At 47.7% G+C, this 17,996-nt stretch overlaps 1 protein-coding gene across 2 annotated transcripts in view; it reads left to right on the top strand.

Annotated features, from left to right (window-relative positions):
• The window catches only part of PSME4 (proteasome activator subunit 4), a 2,155,241-nt gene that overhangs the window by 1,995,311 nt on the left and 141,934 nt on the right, over positions 1-17,996 (top strand). For both annotated transcript variants that reach the window (XM_086927646.1, XM_086927645.1), the window contains one exon: positions 16,860-16,993. In XM_086927646.1, coding sequence (XP_086783772.1) covers positions 16,860-16,993 — 134 coding nt within the window. The remainder of the gene's footprint in view (positions 1-16,859; positions 16,994-17,996) is intronic.

Raw genomic sequence — 17,996 nt, 5'->3', positions numbered from 1 at the left:
AGATTGAGCGGCGGCAGTTGAGGCCATTTGACTTGCCTCCTGAAGTCTGTGATGTTATTCTGGCAGCCAGGCGTCCCTCCACTAAGTCGGTATACGCCTGTCGGTGGAACAGATTTGTGGCATGGTGCACAGCAAAGGCTGTGGATCCTCTTTCTGCCCCTCTTTCGGAGGTTCTTCTGTTTCTTCTTTCTCTTGCCCAGCAGGGCTCTGCTCTGGGCACTATCAAGGGCTACCTTTCTGCCCTTTCAGCCTTCTTGAGGCTTCCTGATCAGCCTTCTTTGTTCAAATCCCCGATTGTAACTCGATTCTTGAAAGGCATCACTCACATGTTCCCACCTGTTCCGTTTGTGATGCCTCAGTGGGATTTGAACCTGGTTCTAACTTTCCTGATGTGTGCTCCCTTTGAGCCCCTTCATTCTTGCCCTCTCCGTCTCCTGACTTTAAAGACGGCTTTCCTGGTTGCCATCACCTCTGCCAGGAGGGTGAGTGAGCTCCAGGCTCTTTCTGTCCAACCTCCTTTCCTGTCCATTCATCCTGACAAGGTGGTTCTGAGGACTAGACCTTCTTTCCTGCCCAAGGTTGTTTCGGCCTTTCACATCGGGCAGTCCATCACCCTCCCTTCCTTCTTCCCGCCTCCGCATCCTTCAAAGGATGAAGAGCGGCTCCATCGTCTGGACCCAAAACGTGCGCTTTCATTTTACATGGATCGCACACGCCAGTTCCGGGTGGATGACCAACTGTTTGTTGGCTACGTGGGTGCGAAGAAGGGACGGGCGGTTTGTAAACGAACCATCTCCCGATGGGTCGTCCTCTGCATCAAAGCGTGCTACTCTTTGGCTCGGAAGGAGCCTCCTGTTGGGCTGAGGGCCCATTCCACTCGGGCCACGGCGGCTACTACTGCCCTGGGCCGGGGAGTCCCCTTGCAGGACATTTGCCAGGCGGCTACGTGGGCCTCGCTGCACACCTTTGCGAGGCACTACTGCCTGGACAGTCAAGTCCGGAGGGATGGCTTCTTTGGCCGTTCTGTCCTCCAGGACTTTCTGGTGTAGTTTTGTATTGGTTCGCAGACCCACCACCGGGGTTGGTATTGCTGGGGTATGTATTCTAAGGTAAGGAATCTAACACTAACGTGTTTCTTTCAGATGAACAAGTTACTTACCTTCGGTAACGATATATCTGTAAGAAACATTAGTTAGTGTTAGATTCCTTACCGAACCCACCCATCCTCCCCGTTCTGCGAACTGATACCTAGGGTTAAGGTCATCCCTTTCAGGGCCCTAGTTTGTACATGGCACCAGTGTTGGTTCTCTCATGGCTCTGCGTCTCCTGGCGCGGAAAAGCTGTGTGCAAAGAACTGACGTCAGCGCGCGGAGGCGGCGTCTATGTACTCCAGCGACGTCATCACGGCGCACGACGCCGACGACGGACGCGGAGCCGCAGGGGACGCCTGCAGACGACGCCTACCGACGCGCAGGGGTACTGCTACGCAAAAGTTTCCGGATCCAGACTGACGCCTGGGGATATCCTAAGGTAAGGAATCTAACACTAACTAATGTTTCTTACAGATATATCGTTACCGAAGGTAAGTAACTTGTTCATCGGGGCTCCATATATGGCTCAACTTTTATTATGAGAGATCTCTTCACTAACCTCGTTTTTACCGTGGCATCGCCCCACCCTCCCTACTCTGCTAATAATCTGGCTCGCTTCAGTATTACTACTTACTGGACATTGCCACTCAAATATACAGTACTTTTTTGACTGAATATATTACTGATTAGCAATCAGTTTCATCCAGTCTTCTCTGGAATTGAAACCTTCCTGAATGGTGTTTAGATAACACGTACCATTGTTCGCACATTTTTCTTATTGTGTCGAGATTCCCTCCTCTTCTATTTATGCTCACTTTTTCCAATATGAACCAACTGAACCCATTACAGTTGTGGTTCTTTTCTGAATAATGTTCAGTCAGAGGTGCATTTTCCTTTTTATTTTTCAGTGCTGATTTGTGTTCCAATAACCAGATATGTAGTTCCCTGCTTGTTTCTCCTACGTACCCCATTCCACATGGGCATACAAGCAAATATACTACGTTCTTGCTCCGGCAATTGTCCAATGTTTTGGCTGTCAATGTTTTCCCATTAAAATATAAATTTGTCTCCATATAATGTGGGCATATGGAACATGTGCCACATTTGTAATTTCCTACTGCTTTCTGATTCTACAAAGTAGTTTGACTGTCACTCTCAACTTTTTTGTATGTTCTAACTAAAGAATTTCTTATAGTTTTGTTGCGCCTGAATGAAAAAAGGGTGTTTATCAATGGGTTTGAAAGCCCACTGTTTAACATTTTCCAATTCCAATTAATTATATTTTTGATTTTATTACTCATGCCTGAGTACTGGCTCACAAATACAATTCTATCCAGGGTTATGTTTTCTTTCTGTTTGTTCATAATTAACAAGCGATCCCTGTTATAGAACTTTGCACGCTTAAGGGAATGTTTAATTCGTTTTTTCAGATATCCCCTATTCTTCAGTTTGTTCTCCATATTCTTTGCATGATGATAAAAATCAGTAAGATTTGTACAATTTCAGCTCAACCTTAAAAATTCACCGAAGTGAATGTTCTCTTTCTGAGATTTTGGATGATTACTTTTGTACTGCAATAAAGTGTTTTCGTCTGTTGGCTTAGAAAACAATTCAACTTCTAAGACCCCATCTGTGTCCTTAACTCGGATATCTAAAAAATCCACCCTAGTATTACTAAAGTGGGCCGTGAACTTCAAGTTACTGTCTCCTAGGTACAACCACTCCAGAAACTGCCTCAAATCACCGCTGGCACCGTTCCAGATGAAAATAATATCATCTAGAAAATGGTGCCAGCGTGTGATGTTCTCATAATAGGGCACAACTTTGTTGTAAATGTGTTTTTTTTGAAGATGCTCACGTAGAGGCAAGCCAGACTCTAGGCACAGGTAGCCCCCATGCTGGTCCGCTTAATCTGTTTATAGAGTTCATCCTTGAACAGGAAGATGTTATTCTTCAGAACCATCCTAATGGAGCTCAAGATAAAATCTTTGTGGCCTTCATTTAGATCCTCCACGTCCAGGATAGACGACATCACCATAATAGTGTCGTCTTGGGGGATATTTGTATACAGGGCTTGAATATCCAGGGTGACCAAGAGCTGGGTCACCCTATTGAAGCCCTGCCCCTCAAACATTGTGATTGTGTGCGCCGTATCTTTCAGATAGGATTTCTGTTTCTTGACCATAGGTTTTAAAAAGAAATCCACATATTTACTAAGAGGCTCCAATAGTGAGCCCAGCTTACTCCCTATTGGTCTCATTGGTGGATTAGCTACAGCTTTATGAATTTTGGGCAATCCATAGATGGCAGGAAGAATAGGATTGGTGTTCAGAAGGAATTTTTGCTCACTCTCACAGATCCAGGCCTCTCCCTTCACATTATCTAAAAGTTGAACTACCTCCCATTTTAGATCCTCAAAGGATTTAAAGGGCACTCGTTTATAGTGATCTCTTACATTTAGTAGTTTTCTCATTCTACTCTTATAGTCTGTGGTATCTAAAACAACAACCCCCCCTCCCTTATCGGCGGGTTTGATGGTAATTTGATCACATTCTTGAAGGGTTTTCAATGCCTTCCTCTGTACAAGTGGCATATTATTATTATAATTATGATCATTTTATATGATCTTTTTTATTTTCAATCTCTACTACCTTCTCAAATGTTTCCACTTTTTTATCTACCTGATTTAGATTAGGAGTAAAGATTGATTTCGTTTTAAATACAGAGATATTCTGGCCTGGGTCATATGTCCTATCAGAAAAAACCTATTGAGTCGTATCTTTTTAAAGAAGTTCCACATATCCTTTTCTAATTCAAATTTGTTTGGAGGGGCAGTAGGAGCAAAACTGAACCCCTTCCTTAAAACTTCCTGCTCATCTGTCGTCAAAATCCTTCACGAAAAATTAATGATGGGGAATTTGGCTACCTCCAATACCGCTTGTTCCGTGTCGTGAGGTAGTCTTGAGCTGTGTGGTTCTGAGGTAGATGATTTCTCATTGGTTCCTCCATGGCATAGTTCCGATAGTTTCTCTGGCCTGGCGCCCACCTAAAAAAGGCTCACGCTCAAAATTAGATTGCTCTTCCAGGTTGCTCATTCATCTGCTCATTCATCTGCTCCTCCTCGCTACCTGAACCTGAGGATTCAGAGAAAGTTATTCTCTTATTCCCACCTCTAGAATATACTTGCCTTTGATATTGTGGTTTCTCCCACCTCTGTTCTTTTCTTTTCTCTCTTCTTTTCCCTCGTCTCCTTGGGCCCTCTAGGTTTTTCTTCTTCCTTCTCTTTGCCTTGGCATTAGCTGGAGGTTATGTTGCCTTGAAGGGGCGTGTGGGGCTTCGGCCTCCCCTGGATTGCCCTTGTTTCCTCTGTTGAGGGTGAACGGCGTTCTCTTTCTCCTTTCTTCTTCCTTCTTCCCTCGCCCCTCTTGGGGTGAGTGGTGTTCGGCTTGTGGGGTTTCCCTTTGCCTGGGGAACGGGACTCCTCGCCCTGCCAGGACCCTCTGTTAGGTACAGGCTGGTGTGGTCCTTTCGCAGACCCTCCTTCGCCGTGGGTATGGCTAGGGTATCTATTATACGTTAAGGAATCTGCGGCTAGTAGTCTCTATCAGATGGACGAGTTACTTACCTTTGGTAACTGTGTATCTGGTAGAGACGATTCTAGCTGCAGATTCCTTCACGGCCCGCCCTTCCTCCCCGTTCTGCAAGGACTTTTAGCTTCTGCGCTCGCCTCCTGGTGGGTGGCTAAGTCTTCTATGAGTGCATTCTTTTGTTCTTTTGACAGGATCATTTGTTGTGTTTTTGTTTCTTTCCTCCTCTTTGGCACTCTGGAGGATGGGTCTAAGGGTACTCCTGTGCCCCTCTTCTCTGGTTGCTCCGGGGTTGAAACTTGCCCTTCCTCTCGTTCCCCCCTCCCTCCCTCTTGTTACTTGGGGTCCTGGCCCCTCTGCTAACCTCTAAGTTGGGGTCATCTGGCTGTGCCTCTACCCTTTGTTCCTTTGAGGGGTTGTCACACTCTGTGATGGGGTTGTCTTGGACGTTTGTCATTCCGACTGGTCTTGGAACTGGTTCCCCTTCATTATTCTTGGTTGGGGTTGTAGTTCTGCTACATGTCCCCATGACATTTTACATGTGTTCCTTGTCTCAGGGGGAGGGGGGTGCTGTCTACATACTGCCAGGGTGACTGCTCTGTTCTTTCCCTTTCTCCCTGCCTTTGGGTACTGCAGTGTTGACACTGCTCCTTATGGTGTTGTTCGTCACCATTCCTTTTTCTGCTCTTCCGCACACTGTTCCCATGCTCCCACAGTTTGTCTGATGGCTCCGCGTTGTGGTGCGTAAAAGTTCTCCAAAGAAAACTGACGTCTGCGTGCCGGGGTGGGACTTATGTGTCCTCGCTGACGTCACATCGCGGACGACACCTGGGCGGAGTCGCGTGATGCCGTCCACCCTGGCGCGCAGGGATGCTGTGGCAAAAAAGAGTTTTCCGGATCCAGTCTCGCGCCTGTGGGTAATTCTTAGTTAAGGAATCTGCGGCTAGAATCGTCTCGACCAGACACACCGTTACCGAAGGTAAGTTTTTTTATTATTATTATTTAGAAGTTTTCTATAGCGCTAACAAGACCCGAAGGTAGCAGAGCGCTTTACAGTAAAGGGAATGAAAAGGTGAACAACAAGACACGTAACAAGTAAAGTCGATCAACGAAGACAATTTGGAAGGAGGAAAAGTTCGGACAGCAGCACTTCTTGGTAATAGGATACAGAGATACCACATAGTTCTGGGGATGCTTGCTGATACTAGTTACCCACGACCTAGGGAACGGATTAGGAACAAGGATTTGAGTTTGCTCTTGAATTCGGCATAGGACGGTCTGGTTCTGATGTGTGGGGGGATGGAGTTCCATATTTTGGGGGCATTTCCTGTGAAGGAGCAGTCCGCAGTTCTCTTCTTTCTAGTTTTTGGTAGGATGAGCAGCAGGGAGTTAGAGCTTCTCAAATTTCTAGCTTGGCCTGCTTTTTTGAGCTTGTTTGCCAGGTATTCTGGTTTTCCGGTATGGAGGGCCTTGTGGGTTAGGCAGGCCGTTCTGAAGGTACTACGCATTTCCACAGGGAGCCATTCGAGTTCTTTGAGTGCTGGGGAGATGTGGTCAGATTTTTTGCATCCTGTGATCATTCTCGCTGCCGCATGCAGAGTTGTTTTTAGTGGGGCCAGGTGCGATTTGGGGATGCCTGTTGGGATTGAGTTCCCATAGTCCAGTCTTGATAGAGATTGCGTGGCTAGTTTGAGGTCCTTGTTGGGAATGAAGGGTTTGATTTTGTTCAGAAGTCCGAGGTTAAAGAATGCACTTTTTGCCGAGTTCTGAATGTGGTTTGTCAAGGTTAGTTTGGGGTCTAGGGTGAAACCCAGAGATTTTACAGAGTCAGCTAGCGTGAGATTACCTTTAAGAGCATCGATTGACTTCAGCCACTCGATGATTTGAGGGTTGTCTTCTTTGTTTGAGATGAGAAGAGTTTCAGTCTTGTCGGGGTTGAGTTTCAGGTGATTCTTTGTCAGCCAATCTTGAACATCATTTAGGACATCATTTAGTCTGTGGATGTCATTAAGAGAAGAGGTTTCCAGGTAGATCTGCGTGTCATCCGCGTAGAGGTGTAGAGGTGGAAGTGGATGAAGGCGTTCCTGAGTAGTTTGGCGAGCGGTTCCATATAGATGTTGAAGAGCTGAGGAGAAAGTACTGATCCTTGGGGGACACCCTTGTTGACTTGCTGGGTTTCGGAGGTGAAGTTCTTCATTTTTATTATTTGCGAGCGGTTATGAAGAAAGGAGGAAAACCACTTGAGAACTACCTCGCCGAGGCCAGCTCTTACTTGCAGAGTCTTGATGAGGAGCTTATGGTCCACTGTGTCGAAAGCTGCGGATAGATCAAGGAGTATGAGGAGGCAGCACTTGTCTGCGTCAAGAGAACCATGAATGTCGTCTATGATGTTCAGCATCGCGGTTTCTGTGCTGCGGCCTTGTCTGAAGCCGGTTTGTAGGGGGTCCAGGAGATTGATGTTGTCCAGATGATGCGTCAATTGCAGGAGTACGCAGCGTTCCAGTGTTTTAGCGAGCAGAGGGAGGTTAGATATCGGTCTAAAATTGTTCAAGTCAGTTGAGTCAAGACCTGGTTTTTTCAGCAGAGGGGTGACTTGTCCCATTTTTAGACAATCGGGGACCACTCCGCTTTGTAAGGAGCTGTTTATGATTTTGACCCAGATAGGTGCTAAGGTGAGCTTCATTTTTTTGATTAGGGAGGGAGGAATGGGGTCTGAGATGTGGGCTGATGGTTTGGAGGTCGAGATCAATGAGATTATCTCTGTTTCCTGCACGGGGCGAAAGCTTCGCCAAAGGAGGGGAGAGGAACCGGATGGGAGGGCCTGTGGGGTAGCCGAGTTGCTCTTCTGTAGGTGTAAGTTGTTGATGTCTAGAGATAATTCGATTTTTAAGACCTTATCGTTGAAGAAGTTGGCGAAGTTATCGCATAGTTCTTTGGACGCCTGCAAGGGTGGGGGCAGAGGCTTGGATGTTTGATGTCTGATTATGTTGTAGAGCTCCCTCGGTCTGTTTTTGGATTTGGCTAGTGCCTCTCGGAAGAAGCTGGATTTCTTGTTTTTGATATGGTTGTTATACTACCTGCGGGCTGTTTTTAGTTGTAAGCGAAGGATGGCGGTTGGGTTGTTTCTCCACTTTCTTTCTTTGGCTATCCGGATTCTTCTTTCTGCGTTGAGGTCCGCGTTGAACCAGGTTCTAGATGGGGTGGCACAGCTTTTTTTGAGCTTTAGAGGAGCTAGATTGTCGAGAATGGAGACTAGCTCGGAGTTATAGTGGTCGATGAGATCATTGGTCGAGAGGTGCAGAGAGTTGTCTGGAAGAAGTGAACTTAGCTGACCTTCTAGGATATCTTGGGGTACTTGGGAGAGGTTTCTCGACCATTTAGGGGGGTCTTGAGGAGGTTTAAGTGGGATGGTGGGGTGATTGATATGAAATAGGATCATAGGACCAGTCAACGGGAAGTATGTGGTTGACCGTGATTAAATTCTTTTGTGCAATGATGGCGTCCAGTGTGGCTCCTTTGTAATGTGTCTCCTCAGTACAGTGTTGAGTAAGGTTGTTATCAGCGAGGAGTCTGGATAGCGATCTGATTAGAGGGTTGTGAGTTTCGTTCCATCGGAGATTCAGGTCACCAAAAATTACGTTTTTGGAATCGCCGAGTGCGTCTTGTGCAATCAGGTTAGATAGTTGTTCTCCAAACTCATTGTTTCTGCCCGGGGGTGATAGAGTAGGTGGCACAGTAGAGAGTCGTTGTCTTTGGTCTTGATGACAGCGGATAGACATTCAAATGAGTCGTACTCGAAGGAGGAGGTTTCTGTGATGCTCCAGCTGTCCTTGTGGATGATAGCGACCCCACCTCCTCGTTGTTCTATCCTGTCTTTGGAGATGATGGAGAAACCAGGTGGAACCAGCATATCTAGGCAGGGAGGAGATGTCTTATTTAGCCAGGTCTCAGTGAGGAACGCAACGTCAATGTCATGGTTAAGGATAGCTTCGGCTAAGTCTGTTGCGTGTAGTGAGGCTGATCTGCAATTGATTAGGAGGCAGTTGGTGATTTTCTCCTGATTGCTGGTGGTTTTGTCTTTAGCCTCTCTGGGTATAGAGGTGAGGACTGGTAGTCTCTGATGTTTGAAAGTGGGTAGATCTTTCCGGTGACCCGTGATTACTTGGATTTTGGACATGGTGAATCTGAAATGGGAGAGTCGTAGGTAGCGGCTAGTAAGGCTGCTTCCCTGTCTGACATAAGAGCTTCTGATCTAAGCGGCCTGGAGGTCAGGTGTTTTGAGCCCGCTGGGGTGGAAGATGAGGTTGAGGTCTAGGGCCTGGTGCATGGGGCTCTGGTTGATTCGGTTTTTTAGGACCGGAACCCAGGACCTTGGGATAGGGATCGACAGGCTGGGCACTAGGGGCTTCTGAGTGCCGCTGGGTGATGTTGGCGAGGAGGGGGGTTCGGGGGGGGGGGGTTGTGGGGATTACAGGTTATACCGAGGTTAAAGAGGATTTCTATTAAGCCTTTGGTGATAGTGTTGACCTGGTTTTCAAGGGCTGTGAGACGCTTGGTTATGGAATCAAGGGAGGGGTTGTGGGCATCTGGAGTGGGGCTGAGCGTGTTATGGTTCGAGAGGATGGGTTGGGAGATAGGGATCGGGGTAGAGGGCGGGGGAGGGGTGGGGAGAGGGCTAGGAGGAGGTTTAGGCATGGGAGAGATAGGGAGAGGGACAGGAGGAGGATTAGACAGGGGAGGTTTGAGAGTTTGGGGGGAGACTCGAGGGGAGGCTCGTTGGCTGGGGGCTGCCTGTTGGCAGGGAGGTGATTGTCGTAGGAGGGGGTCAGTGGCTGTGGGAGGTGAGGTGGTTGGAGGGAGGGGTAGGGGGTGAGAATTGAGTTTCCTGTTGGTGGTGGATGGCTGTGCGAGGGGGATGAGATATTGCAGGGGGAGGGGGAGCCTGTCGGGCTGTGTTTGGATCGAGAAGGGGCGTGTCAAGGTCTTCTCTGTTAGCTAGGGGAGTGGTCAGAGAGGGCGTAGAGGTGAGGTGAGGAGGGATAGGGAGGGCTGACCTAAGTGAGGGAAATAGGGAGTCGAAAGCTTCCAGGTTCTCATTGTTGGCTTGGATTAGGACTGTACTTCCTAACTTGAGTGGACTGGCCACTCACCTCTGCGCACTGTTGCTCTATGTGAGCTATTCACAACAGTTTAAACTGCTAAATTATATTTTTCAAAAAATATAATTTAAACTGTATAATGTTAAACATAAAACATATGTTCTACTTATCAAACATAATTTTTAATTTGATTACAGTCATCAAGAAAATAATTCAGTACATGTGTCAATGTGTTTCATACAGTGTATAGACAGTTTTTCATTTCATAATAGTATAACATGCTGATGAACGAAAGTGTGACCGGCTGATGAAGCCCGATGCATTTCAAGTCTTAAGGGACTCTTCCTCAGGGGCCTGAAACTGAATGTATACATAACGTAAATAAACCATCATATTTACAAAATTCTGATAGTAGCAGGCAATACGAAAATATACTTTTGCTTAAGTAGAAAATCTAACAAGAGCGTGCAGTTTCCACCACCTCACCTCACACAGTGAGAAACAATACTAAAATGTACTCACTCTCCGGACGAGAAAATGTATACTCCACCTACATTTTCCACCACCTCACCTCACACAGTGAGAAACAATACTAAAATGTACTGACTCTCCGGACGAGAAAATGTATTCTCCACCTACAGACAATACCAACAATATCGCAACTGAAGTTCTCCTATCTAATGCAAACATATTGGTACTTAAGCCAGACCGCGTCTTACCTCGGTCTTTTGTTTGATTTCAGCTGTATGCCAATATATGAACCTGTGTCTTCAAAACGACGAAACTTTCCTTCCTGAAGAACGGAACACACTAAGTTAGCTACTTATTCTCCTCAAACCCCTAAGTTGTACCCTACCCTTGTCAATCCGTGTTACCTTATGGACGCCAAATCAGTGCTCGATTCTTCTCCGCCTGACTCCCATACTATTCGACATGAAGCTCTCAGGAACGTTCCTCACTATTTTTTAACAGCCTCCATAACATTCAGTTTCAGGCCCCTGAGGAAGAGTCCCTTGAGACTCGAAATGCATCGGGCTTCATCAGCTGGTCACACTTTGGTTCATCAGCTATTATGAAATGAAAAACTGTCTATACACTGTATGAAACACATTGAAACATGTACTGAATTATTTTCTTGATGACTGTAATCAAATTAAAAATTATGTTTGATAAGTAGAACATATGTTTTATGTTTAACATTATACAGTTTAAATTATATTTTTTGAAAAATATAATTTAGCAGTTTAAACTGTTGTGAATAGCTCACATAGAGCAACAGTGCGCAGAGGTGAGTGGCCAGTCCACTCAAGTTAGGAAGTACATTATTTAGACACGGTGTGCGGACAGACGTGCCACCTCAGCAGCACGCTTGTAAAAAACTAGGAATATTTAGAATTAAGAGAGAGGTATCAAAAAACTAAAAAACTTTAAAAAAACATAGGTGTGCTTCTCCACTCAATTTAGTTCATTTTGGATGAGGACTGTGCCATTAGTGAAGATAGTCACGGTTGTATAGCCTCTACCAACTGATCTGAACGGGAGAATCGCGGTTAATTTGCAGCTGTGAGGAGTGGAGGAAGTTTTGGCGATGAACATCCGCGTTCTGATCGCGGAGACCCAATATTCAGGTCTTTCAGTGTGGAATATTAGATCCATCTTCATCGGTCCATTGGAGGCCGAGTGGTAGATATCAATGATTAGGGTTTCTTTATGTTTGCGGATGTGTTTTTGCTTGAAAGTGCGATGCAGCTTTGTAGAGAGGAGGGGGGGGAAGATGATGGTGAATGAGTTCCGACTGTGAGGTTTAAGGTGGGCAAGTGGGACTGGTGGCGGAGGGGGAGGCTGGTCCCGGGCCATCGTGAGGGTAGTGGAGGGGGGGAGCCTGATTAAGTTGCGGTGTGGAGCTTGGAGCTTGGGTGGCCCGGAGGGCAGGCGACAGGCTGAATTAGGGTTTTGAGTCAGCTCGGTTCATCAGGACACGAGACTTGGGATCCTGTGGGGCAATGTGTTTGGAGATCAATGGCCGAGGGGTCACTTAGCTAGGCTTGCGGTGTTGAGGGCTTAAGTTCACAGGTAGAGGCAGATCCAGTGCGGCAAAAGTCTGGAGCATCCTGTCTAATGTCCTTCCCGGGCAGGCAGCCAGGGTGGCGAAACGTGGGGTTCCCGAGGAGCGAGGAGGGTGATGCTCCAGGCAGGGGGGGGTTTGGTCCTATAGCCCAGGTGATTCCGCTTAGGAATTTGCAGGTGACCAGTCTCTGATTGACAGTTGAACCCTTGTAGGCTAGCACCATGGGAATGGTGTATGAGGGAGACTCTGATCAGGAGAGGTCCTCCTTGGCCGCCAATTAGAGGACAGGCGTGTAGGTGGTGGTCGAGGCAGGGCAAGAAGTCTAGGTGCCTCTGCCTAGATGGAGGGGAGGGGAACTCTTTGCCCCATGTTGTGGATCTCCGATGCAGCCGGTGGCTCGGAAGGGGTGGCAGGAGGCTACCAGTGGGCTCCGGTCAGGAGAGGTCCTCTCGGGTCCCCATTTTGTTGTCAGGCACGTATGCTGACAAGAAGGGCAAGCGGCCTCTATGTCTCTTTATAAATGATGGGAAAAGGCCGTCCCGTTGCCTCCCTGTTTGGCGCCCCAGACAAATTTAGCAGCCAGTACCTCACAGCGAGGAAGGAAACGGATCCGGTGGAGGCTCTGGTCAGGCGACGTCCTCTTTGGCCGCCATTTTGAGGTCAGGCACTGGGTTGGCGGCGGCGGGCAGCACAGGGATCCGGTTAAGAGACTTTTCTTTTCAATTCAATGGTCATCAGGGCTGTAGCTTGGCACCCACGTAACGGTTGGTACCTTTCCGGGTGGAAGAGGCGGCTCCGGTGGAGGTTCTGGTCAGGCGATGTATTCTTTGGCTGCCATTTTGAAGACAGGCGTGGGGTCTGTAGCGGCGGGAATCACGCAGCTTCGGTGAAGGGACTTTTATCTTTTAATGGCAGTCTGGCTGTAGCTTGGCACTCACTTAACAGTCAGTGAGCTTACAGGGTGAAGCAAAGCGGCTCCGGTGGAGGCTCCGGTCAGGGGACGTCCTCTCTGGCCCCCATTTTGAAGACAGGCGCAGGGATTGTCAGTGGCGGGAGTCATGGAGCTCCGGTGAAGGTACTTTTTTCTTCAGTGTTGAGCGGGCCTGAAGCGTTCAAGATTCCTGGTGCGGGCGCTGAAGATGGGTCCGGCAGCGGTCGGCAACAAGCGGGTAAGTGTCCTGGGGTCGCGAGGAAGGCAGAGGGGCGCCGATCACCAGTGAGCGGGATCAGGCGGCAGGACTCTACTTTCCAATAGCGGGACAGGCTGCACTTTTCTGTCTTGGGCTCCGGTCGCATTCCTGGTGTTGGGCAGCGCTAGGGAGGATTTATTTAGGTTGTTTTCGACTGACCCGGGAGCTCCGTTTCAGAGCTCACTACACCTGCGGCCATTTTGCCAGACTTCTCTGTCAGTCAACCCCAGACCCCTCCTTCAGAGCAACAGGCTATTCAGCCTCACATGGGCGAGGCTGCAGTTCCCATAGACCACAAGTACAGCAGGGACAAGGTGCTGCTCAGTCCCCCTTCGTTCTGGCAGTTGCAACCACAAAATCGATTTAGTGTGGCCTTACTGGCACACAGCTATCCTGCTGGAGGCAAGATCTGATATTTCCTGCAGGGGTGGCAGGCCACCACAACGGACAAGAGGGTCCTACAATTTGTCCGCCAGGACTATGCCCTTCCCTTTCTTTCTACCCAACTGCACCTTCTACTGCCTTCAGGGCAACTGACAGAGGACTGGCAGTCTGCCTTATTGCCAGGAAGTGATGCCCTTTTGGCCAAAGGAGCTACAGAGAGGGTTCCGGTCTCAGAGGTGGGGACTAGGTGTTACTCCTTTTACCTCCTTGTGGCGAAAAAGAACGGAGTCTTTCATCCTTTTTTAGATCTTCAACGCCTTCTTGCAAAAGGCTAATTTGAAGATAGTCACAGTAGCCGAGGTCCTGTATGCCCTGGACCCTTTAGACTGGAATGTGATCTTAAACGCTTATTTTCACATCCCATTCTGCAGGGCTTACCTGTGGTTCACAGAAAGCCAAGAGCATTTTCAGTTTGCAGTGCTCCCCTTTGGTCTCAGCAGCTTCCATCAGGTGTTCACAAAAGTGATGGCGGTGGTCAAAGCACATCTACGGAGGTCGGGGATACCAGTCTTTTTCAACTTCGACAATTGACTGTCGAAGGCAGGCTCACCCAGACAGTCATCAACCACCTCCAGATGACAGCCAACCTCTTAACATCGTTTGGGTTCACCGCCAATGAGCGAAAATCACACCTAACTTCTTTATAGTCATTCCCTTGCATCAGAGCCATTCGGGCTACGGTATGTTTTCTCGCTGTACTATTCCCCTCCCCACCAACCCCTGGGTTAGAGAGCCCTAATGTTCCAGACTCTGCCCTGGATCTCAGTGATGATTTCACTGAGGGTGCTGGGATTGTTAGACTACTGGATCCTGCTGATGTTTCATGACAGAGGGCACTTGGACACTCTGCAGTGGGACCGGAAATTACTGTGGTCACAACATCAGGAAAATATGTTGGATTGTAACTGTATTTCAAAGGAGACTTCAAAAGATGTGGGTTACTGGCAAGCTTCTATCCTTACCGCACCCAGAGCAGACAGTGGGCACGTATGCAGTGATGCATTGCTACTGGGTTGGAGATGCCATCTGGGAGAGTTGGAGATCAGAGGACTGTGATCTTCAGTGGAGACCTGACTCCACATCAGTTTGCTGAATTTGAGAGTGATTCTCTTGTCAATGAAGGCCTTCTGCCTACCATTAAACGAAAGCTGGTGCAGGTGCTCCCAGACGACACCACCGCCATGTGGTGCTGCAACGAACAGGGCACGGTGGAGCCTTAGACCCTCCAAAGCAGCTCTCACTCTGAGACGCCTTCCCTCTAGAGTGGAGCTCTATGCCTTTTACCCATTGCCTCTCCCGTCCAGTGTTTTGACGAAGATCCGGAACGACCCTGGGCCAAAGTCATCCTTGTGGCACCAGATTGGGCCAGTAGAGTATGGTACCTGGAAGTCCTCGGCATGATCATCTGATCAAGTTGCAGTACCCGAAGAGATTTTCTGTTAGAGCAGCAGGAATCTCTCTGTCTGAAACTTCTGGACTTATTTAAGCAGGCCTCCGGTCTCTGGGTGACCGAAGCCAACTCTCTGTTGGTCCCGTTAAAGGGTGACTCTGGTGGCTCCTCCTGGCAGTCTGCCATCCCAATACACTGCTGTTATAACCTTCCAGTATCTGGGTATGCACATGTCTTTGGTTCCAGACCTGAGGTGGAGTATTAACTTGACACCCTTGGTGAAGAACATGAAAAAAGATTTTGAGAAATAGACGCACCAGCGCCTTCATGTCTTAGAGACAGTGGTTCTCTTCAAGATGTTGGTGCTGTCTGGTTCCTTAATGTTTTCCAGTACTTTCCTCTCCCAATCTTAGGCCTGAATTCTGTCATCCGTTCCTTCCTAAGGGCAGGTGGCCTCCCTCGGATCACCTTTAATTGCCTTCAGTCTTCCTATGATGGAGGAATGGAGGCCCTTTGATACTATTATATGGCCTCGTAGGTGATCATGCTCAATATCTGCCTGAACGGGGGATCGGACGACCCAACTTACTGTGTAGAGATGACCCTGTTGGGCATTGATTCGATAACCAGAATTCTATATGGAGCCCTTATCCCTTCCAGTGATAACTTGGTGGTCTTTCTGAACTGGAAGGTGACAATGCGACATGGGCTGGGACCGCAGACTGATGCACATGACTCCCCTCTGGCAGGGGATGTGGTTGCACCACACTGCGAGACTAGAGGGATTCATAAAATGGGATAGGATAGAAATCACCCTGCTCGGGATGTCTGGTTGGGGACCCAATTGCAGATGTTTTTGGAGATGCAAGAGCAATATCATCCTTCCTGTACTCAATTCCACAAGTACTCGCAACTATGACATGCTTATTCAGCCAACATTCCCCCAACACTGACATCCCTGATTTAAGCCCTCTCGAGGCCAAGATATTGACCAGGATACTCACTAAAAGCGCCATTTCCTAAGTATACCGGCCCCTAGTCATCAACAGCCCAGACCAGTTCCCAATCCTGTGGCGGAGATGGTAAGCATGGGTTGAAGAACTGGATGAAGCAGAGTGGAGAGAGGCTAGGATGGCCCCCCTGAAACGTCGCTATTTCTACACACCTCAGGCTTGTCCAACTTACCTATCTGCACTTGACCTGTATGACTGCCCTGCAGCTTCACAGGGCGGGTAGGATTCCTCAGCTAAAGGGTTCCGTTGTTCCTCGCTAGATTTCTTCCACATGGTCTGGTCCTACCCTGTTGTGGTATGGTACAGGCAGAGGATAGAGCGGGATCTTTAGTGGGTGCTGGATCGGCCATTGAAACTCTCTCCTACTGTGGCTATTTTGGGTTTTCTGGCGAATATGGGGGGTCTGAGATTGGATCGTATATTCAGAGGGGTTGCCTCGCTGATCGCTAAGCAAGACATTTCCCAGAAGTGGAACTCCTCAGTGCTTGTATTGTGGGCGGGAGTGGACTGTGTGCCCAGCAAGAAAGGCCCATCTATGCTGCCAGGGTCTGCCCGCAGAAACAAGATTTGGGGGTAAATGGTGGGTCTATCATGGTTTGGAGCTGTATGACTTAACAATTTGTGAAGTGTCAATGTGAGGTTTCTTGTGACTCTGTTAACTGTATTTTCTTCTGTGTTTTTACATGCAATAAAATCCAATACCATTTGTTTAGCAAAATAACTATACTTTAAGTGACCCACCTAAAGTGTGGTAACTGGGGGTGGAAGATACCAATTTTGAAAAACGTATTCTCAATATTGGAACAGTAATTGGTTCAACTGGTATCAGTAAAATAATGTATTAACTTTGTTATAATGGGAAAGCGTAGTAACATATTGTATGGCTTATGGATCTTGCTACTTAAAATGCCTGTTAGATTTTTATGAAGGTTTTATATTTTAGTAAAGGCAGATTTTTATTTTGTGTTGCCTTGTAGATTTGGTTAGACGACATGCTGGCGTGTTGGGATTCAGTGCTTGTATCTTATCAAGTCCATATGAAGTACCTACTTGGATGCCACAGCTTCTAATGGACCTGAGTGCACACTTGAATGATCCACAACCGATTGAGGTAAATAAGTTAAAACACTACCTTTGTACAAAACATTTTTTCTTTCACTATTCTTAAGAAACAGAAATTGGAGGCACTAGTTACAGCATGTAAAACAAAAAATGGCCCACACTCGTCATGTGGTTTTGGACATACAAGATATCACCTTCAAGGGCTACGTCATCAAAATATTGTATTTGTGTTCATCAGTAATTATATTTCTGATGGATACATCTGCCTGTGGATTCCTCACCTTATGAATATCCCCTGCTCCAGCATTCCGCGGAAATTTTTCCTAGCTGTCTGCGCCGATGAGGTCGTCCTAGCGTCATGGCTCCGCACGCGACTCCGCATGACGTCTCTGGAGCCATAAGAAGACCACGTCTGCATGATGACGTCAGTTCCTTGTTTTCCGCGCTGTCGACGCTAACGGTTTTTCTGGGACTCTCCTATCTTTCTACCTGATACTTTGTTTTGAGTGTTTCTTTGTTTCTGATTTTGCCATGTCTGTTCGGAGGAAGTCGGGTTTCAAGCCCTGTAAGGAATGCGGAGGTCATATGTCGATCACTGACCCACATGAAGACTGTCTTTGTTGTCTTTCATCAGATCACGACGTCGAAGGTTGTTCATCCCGCAGGAAAATGAACCCAAAAGCATTGAAGGAAAGAGAAGCCAAACTTTATATGTCTAAGGAGAGAAAGGAGAAACGGGGTTGAAAGCGGTTGAAGTCGAGGTCGTCAGAGAAGACACAAGAAGAAGAAGAGGCAGGGTTCTTGACGTCGTTCATCGAAGCCTCGAGCTTCAAAGTCGCCTTCTCCGGCTCCTGGGTGTCGTGTTAAGGTCTTTGTATCTCCTTCACCATCTGAGGTGACTCTGGACCGTTCTCCTTATATGGGCACTCCGGCGTCGGGAGAATCTCTGGCTCCGGATGGTACATCTAATCTGGTGGATGATGAGACTCCTGCTCCTCCTGTGGCTCCACCTGTGACCCCAGTGGTTCCGACTCCGCAGGTTCCTCTTTCGA

Source organism: Lissotriton vulgaris, chromosome 6 (assembly GCF_964263255.1).
Source record: "Lissotriton vulgaris chromosome 6, aLisVul1.2, whole genome shotgun sequence".
Classification (NCBI taxonomy): Eukaryota; Metazoa; Chordata; class Amphibia; order Caudata; family Salamandridae; genus Lissotriton; species Lissotriton vulgaris.
This window is presented reverse-complemented; position numbering and strand designations above follow the sequence as displayed.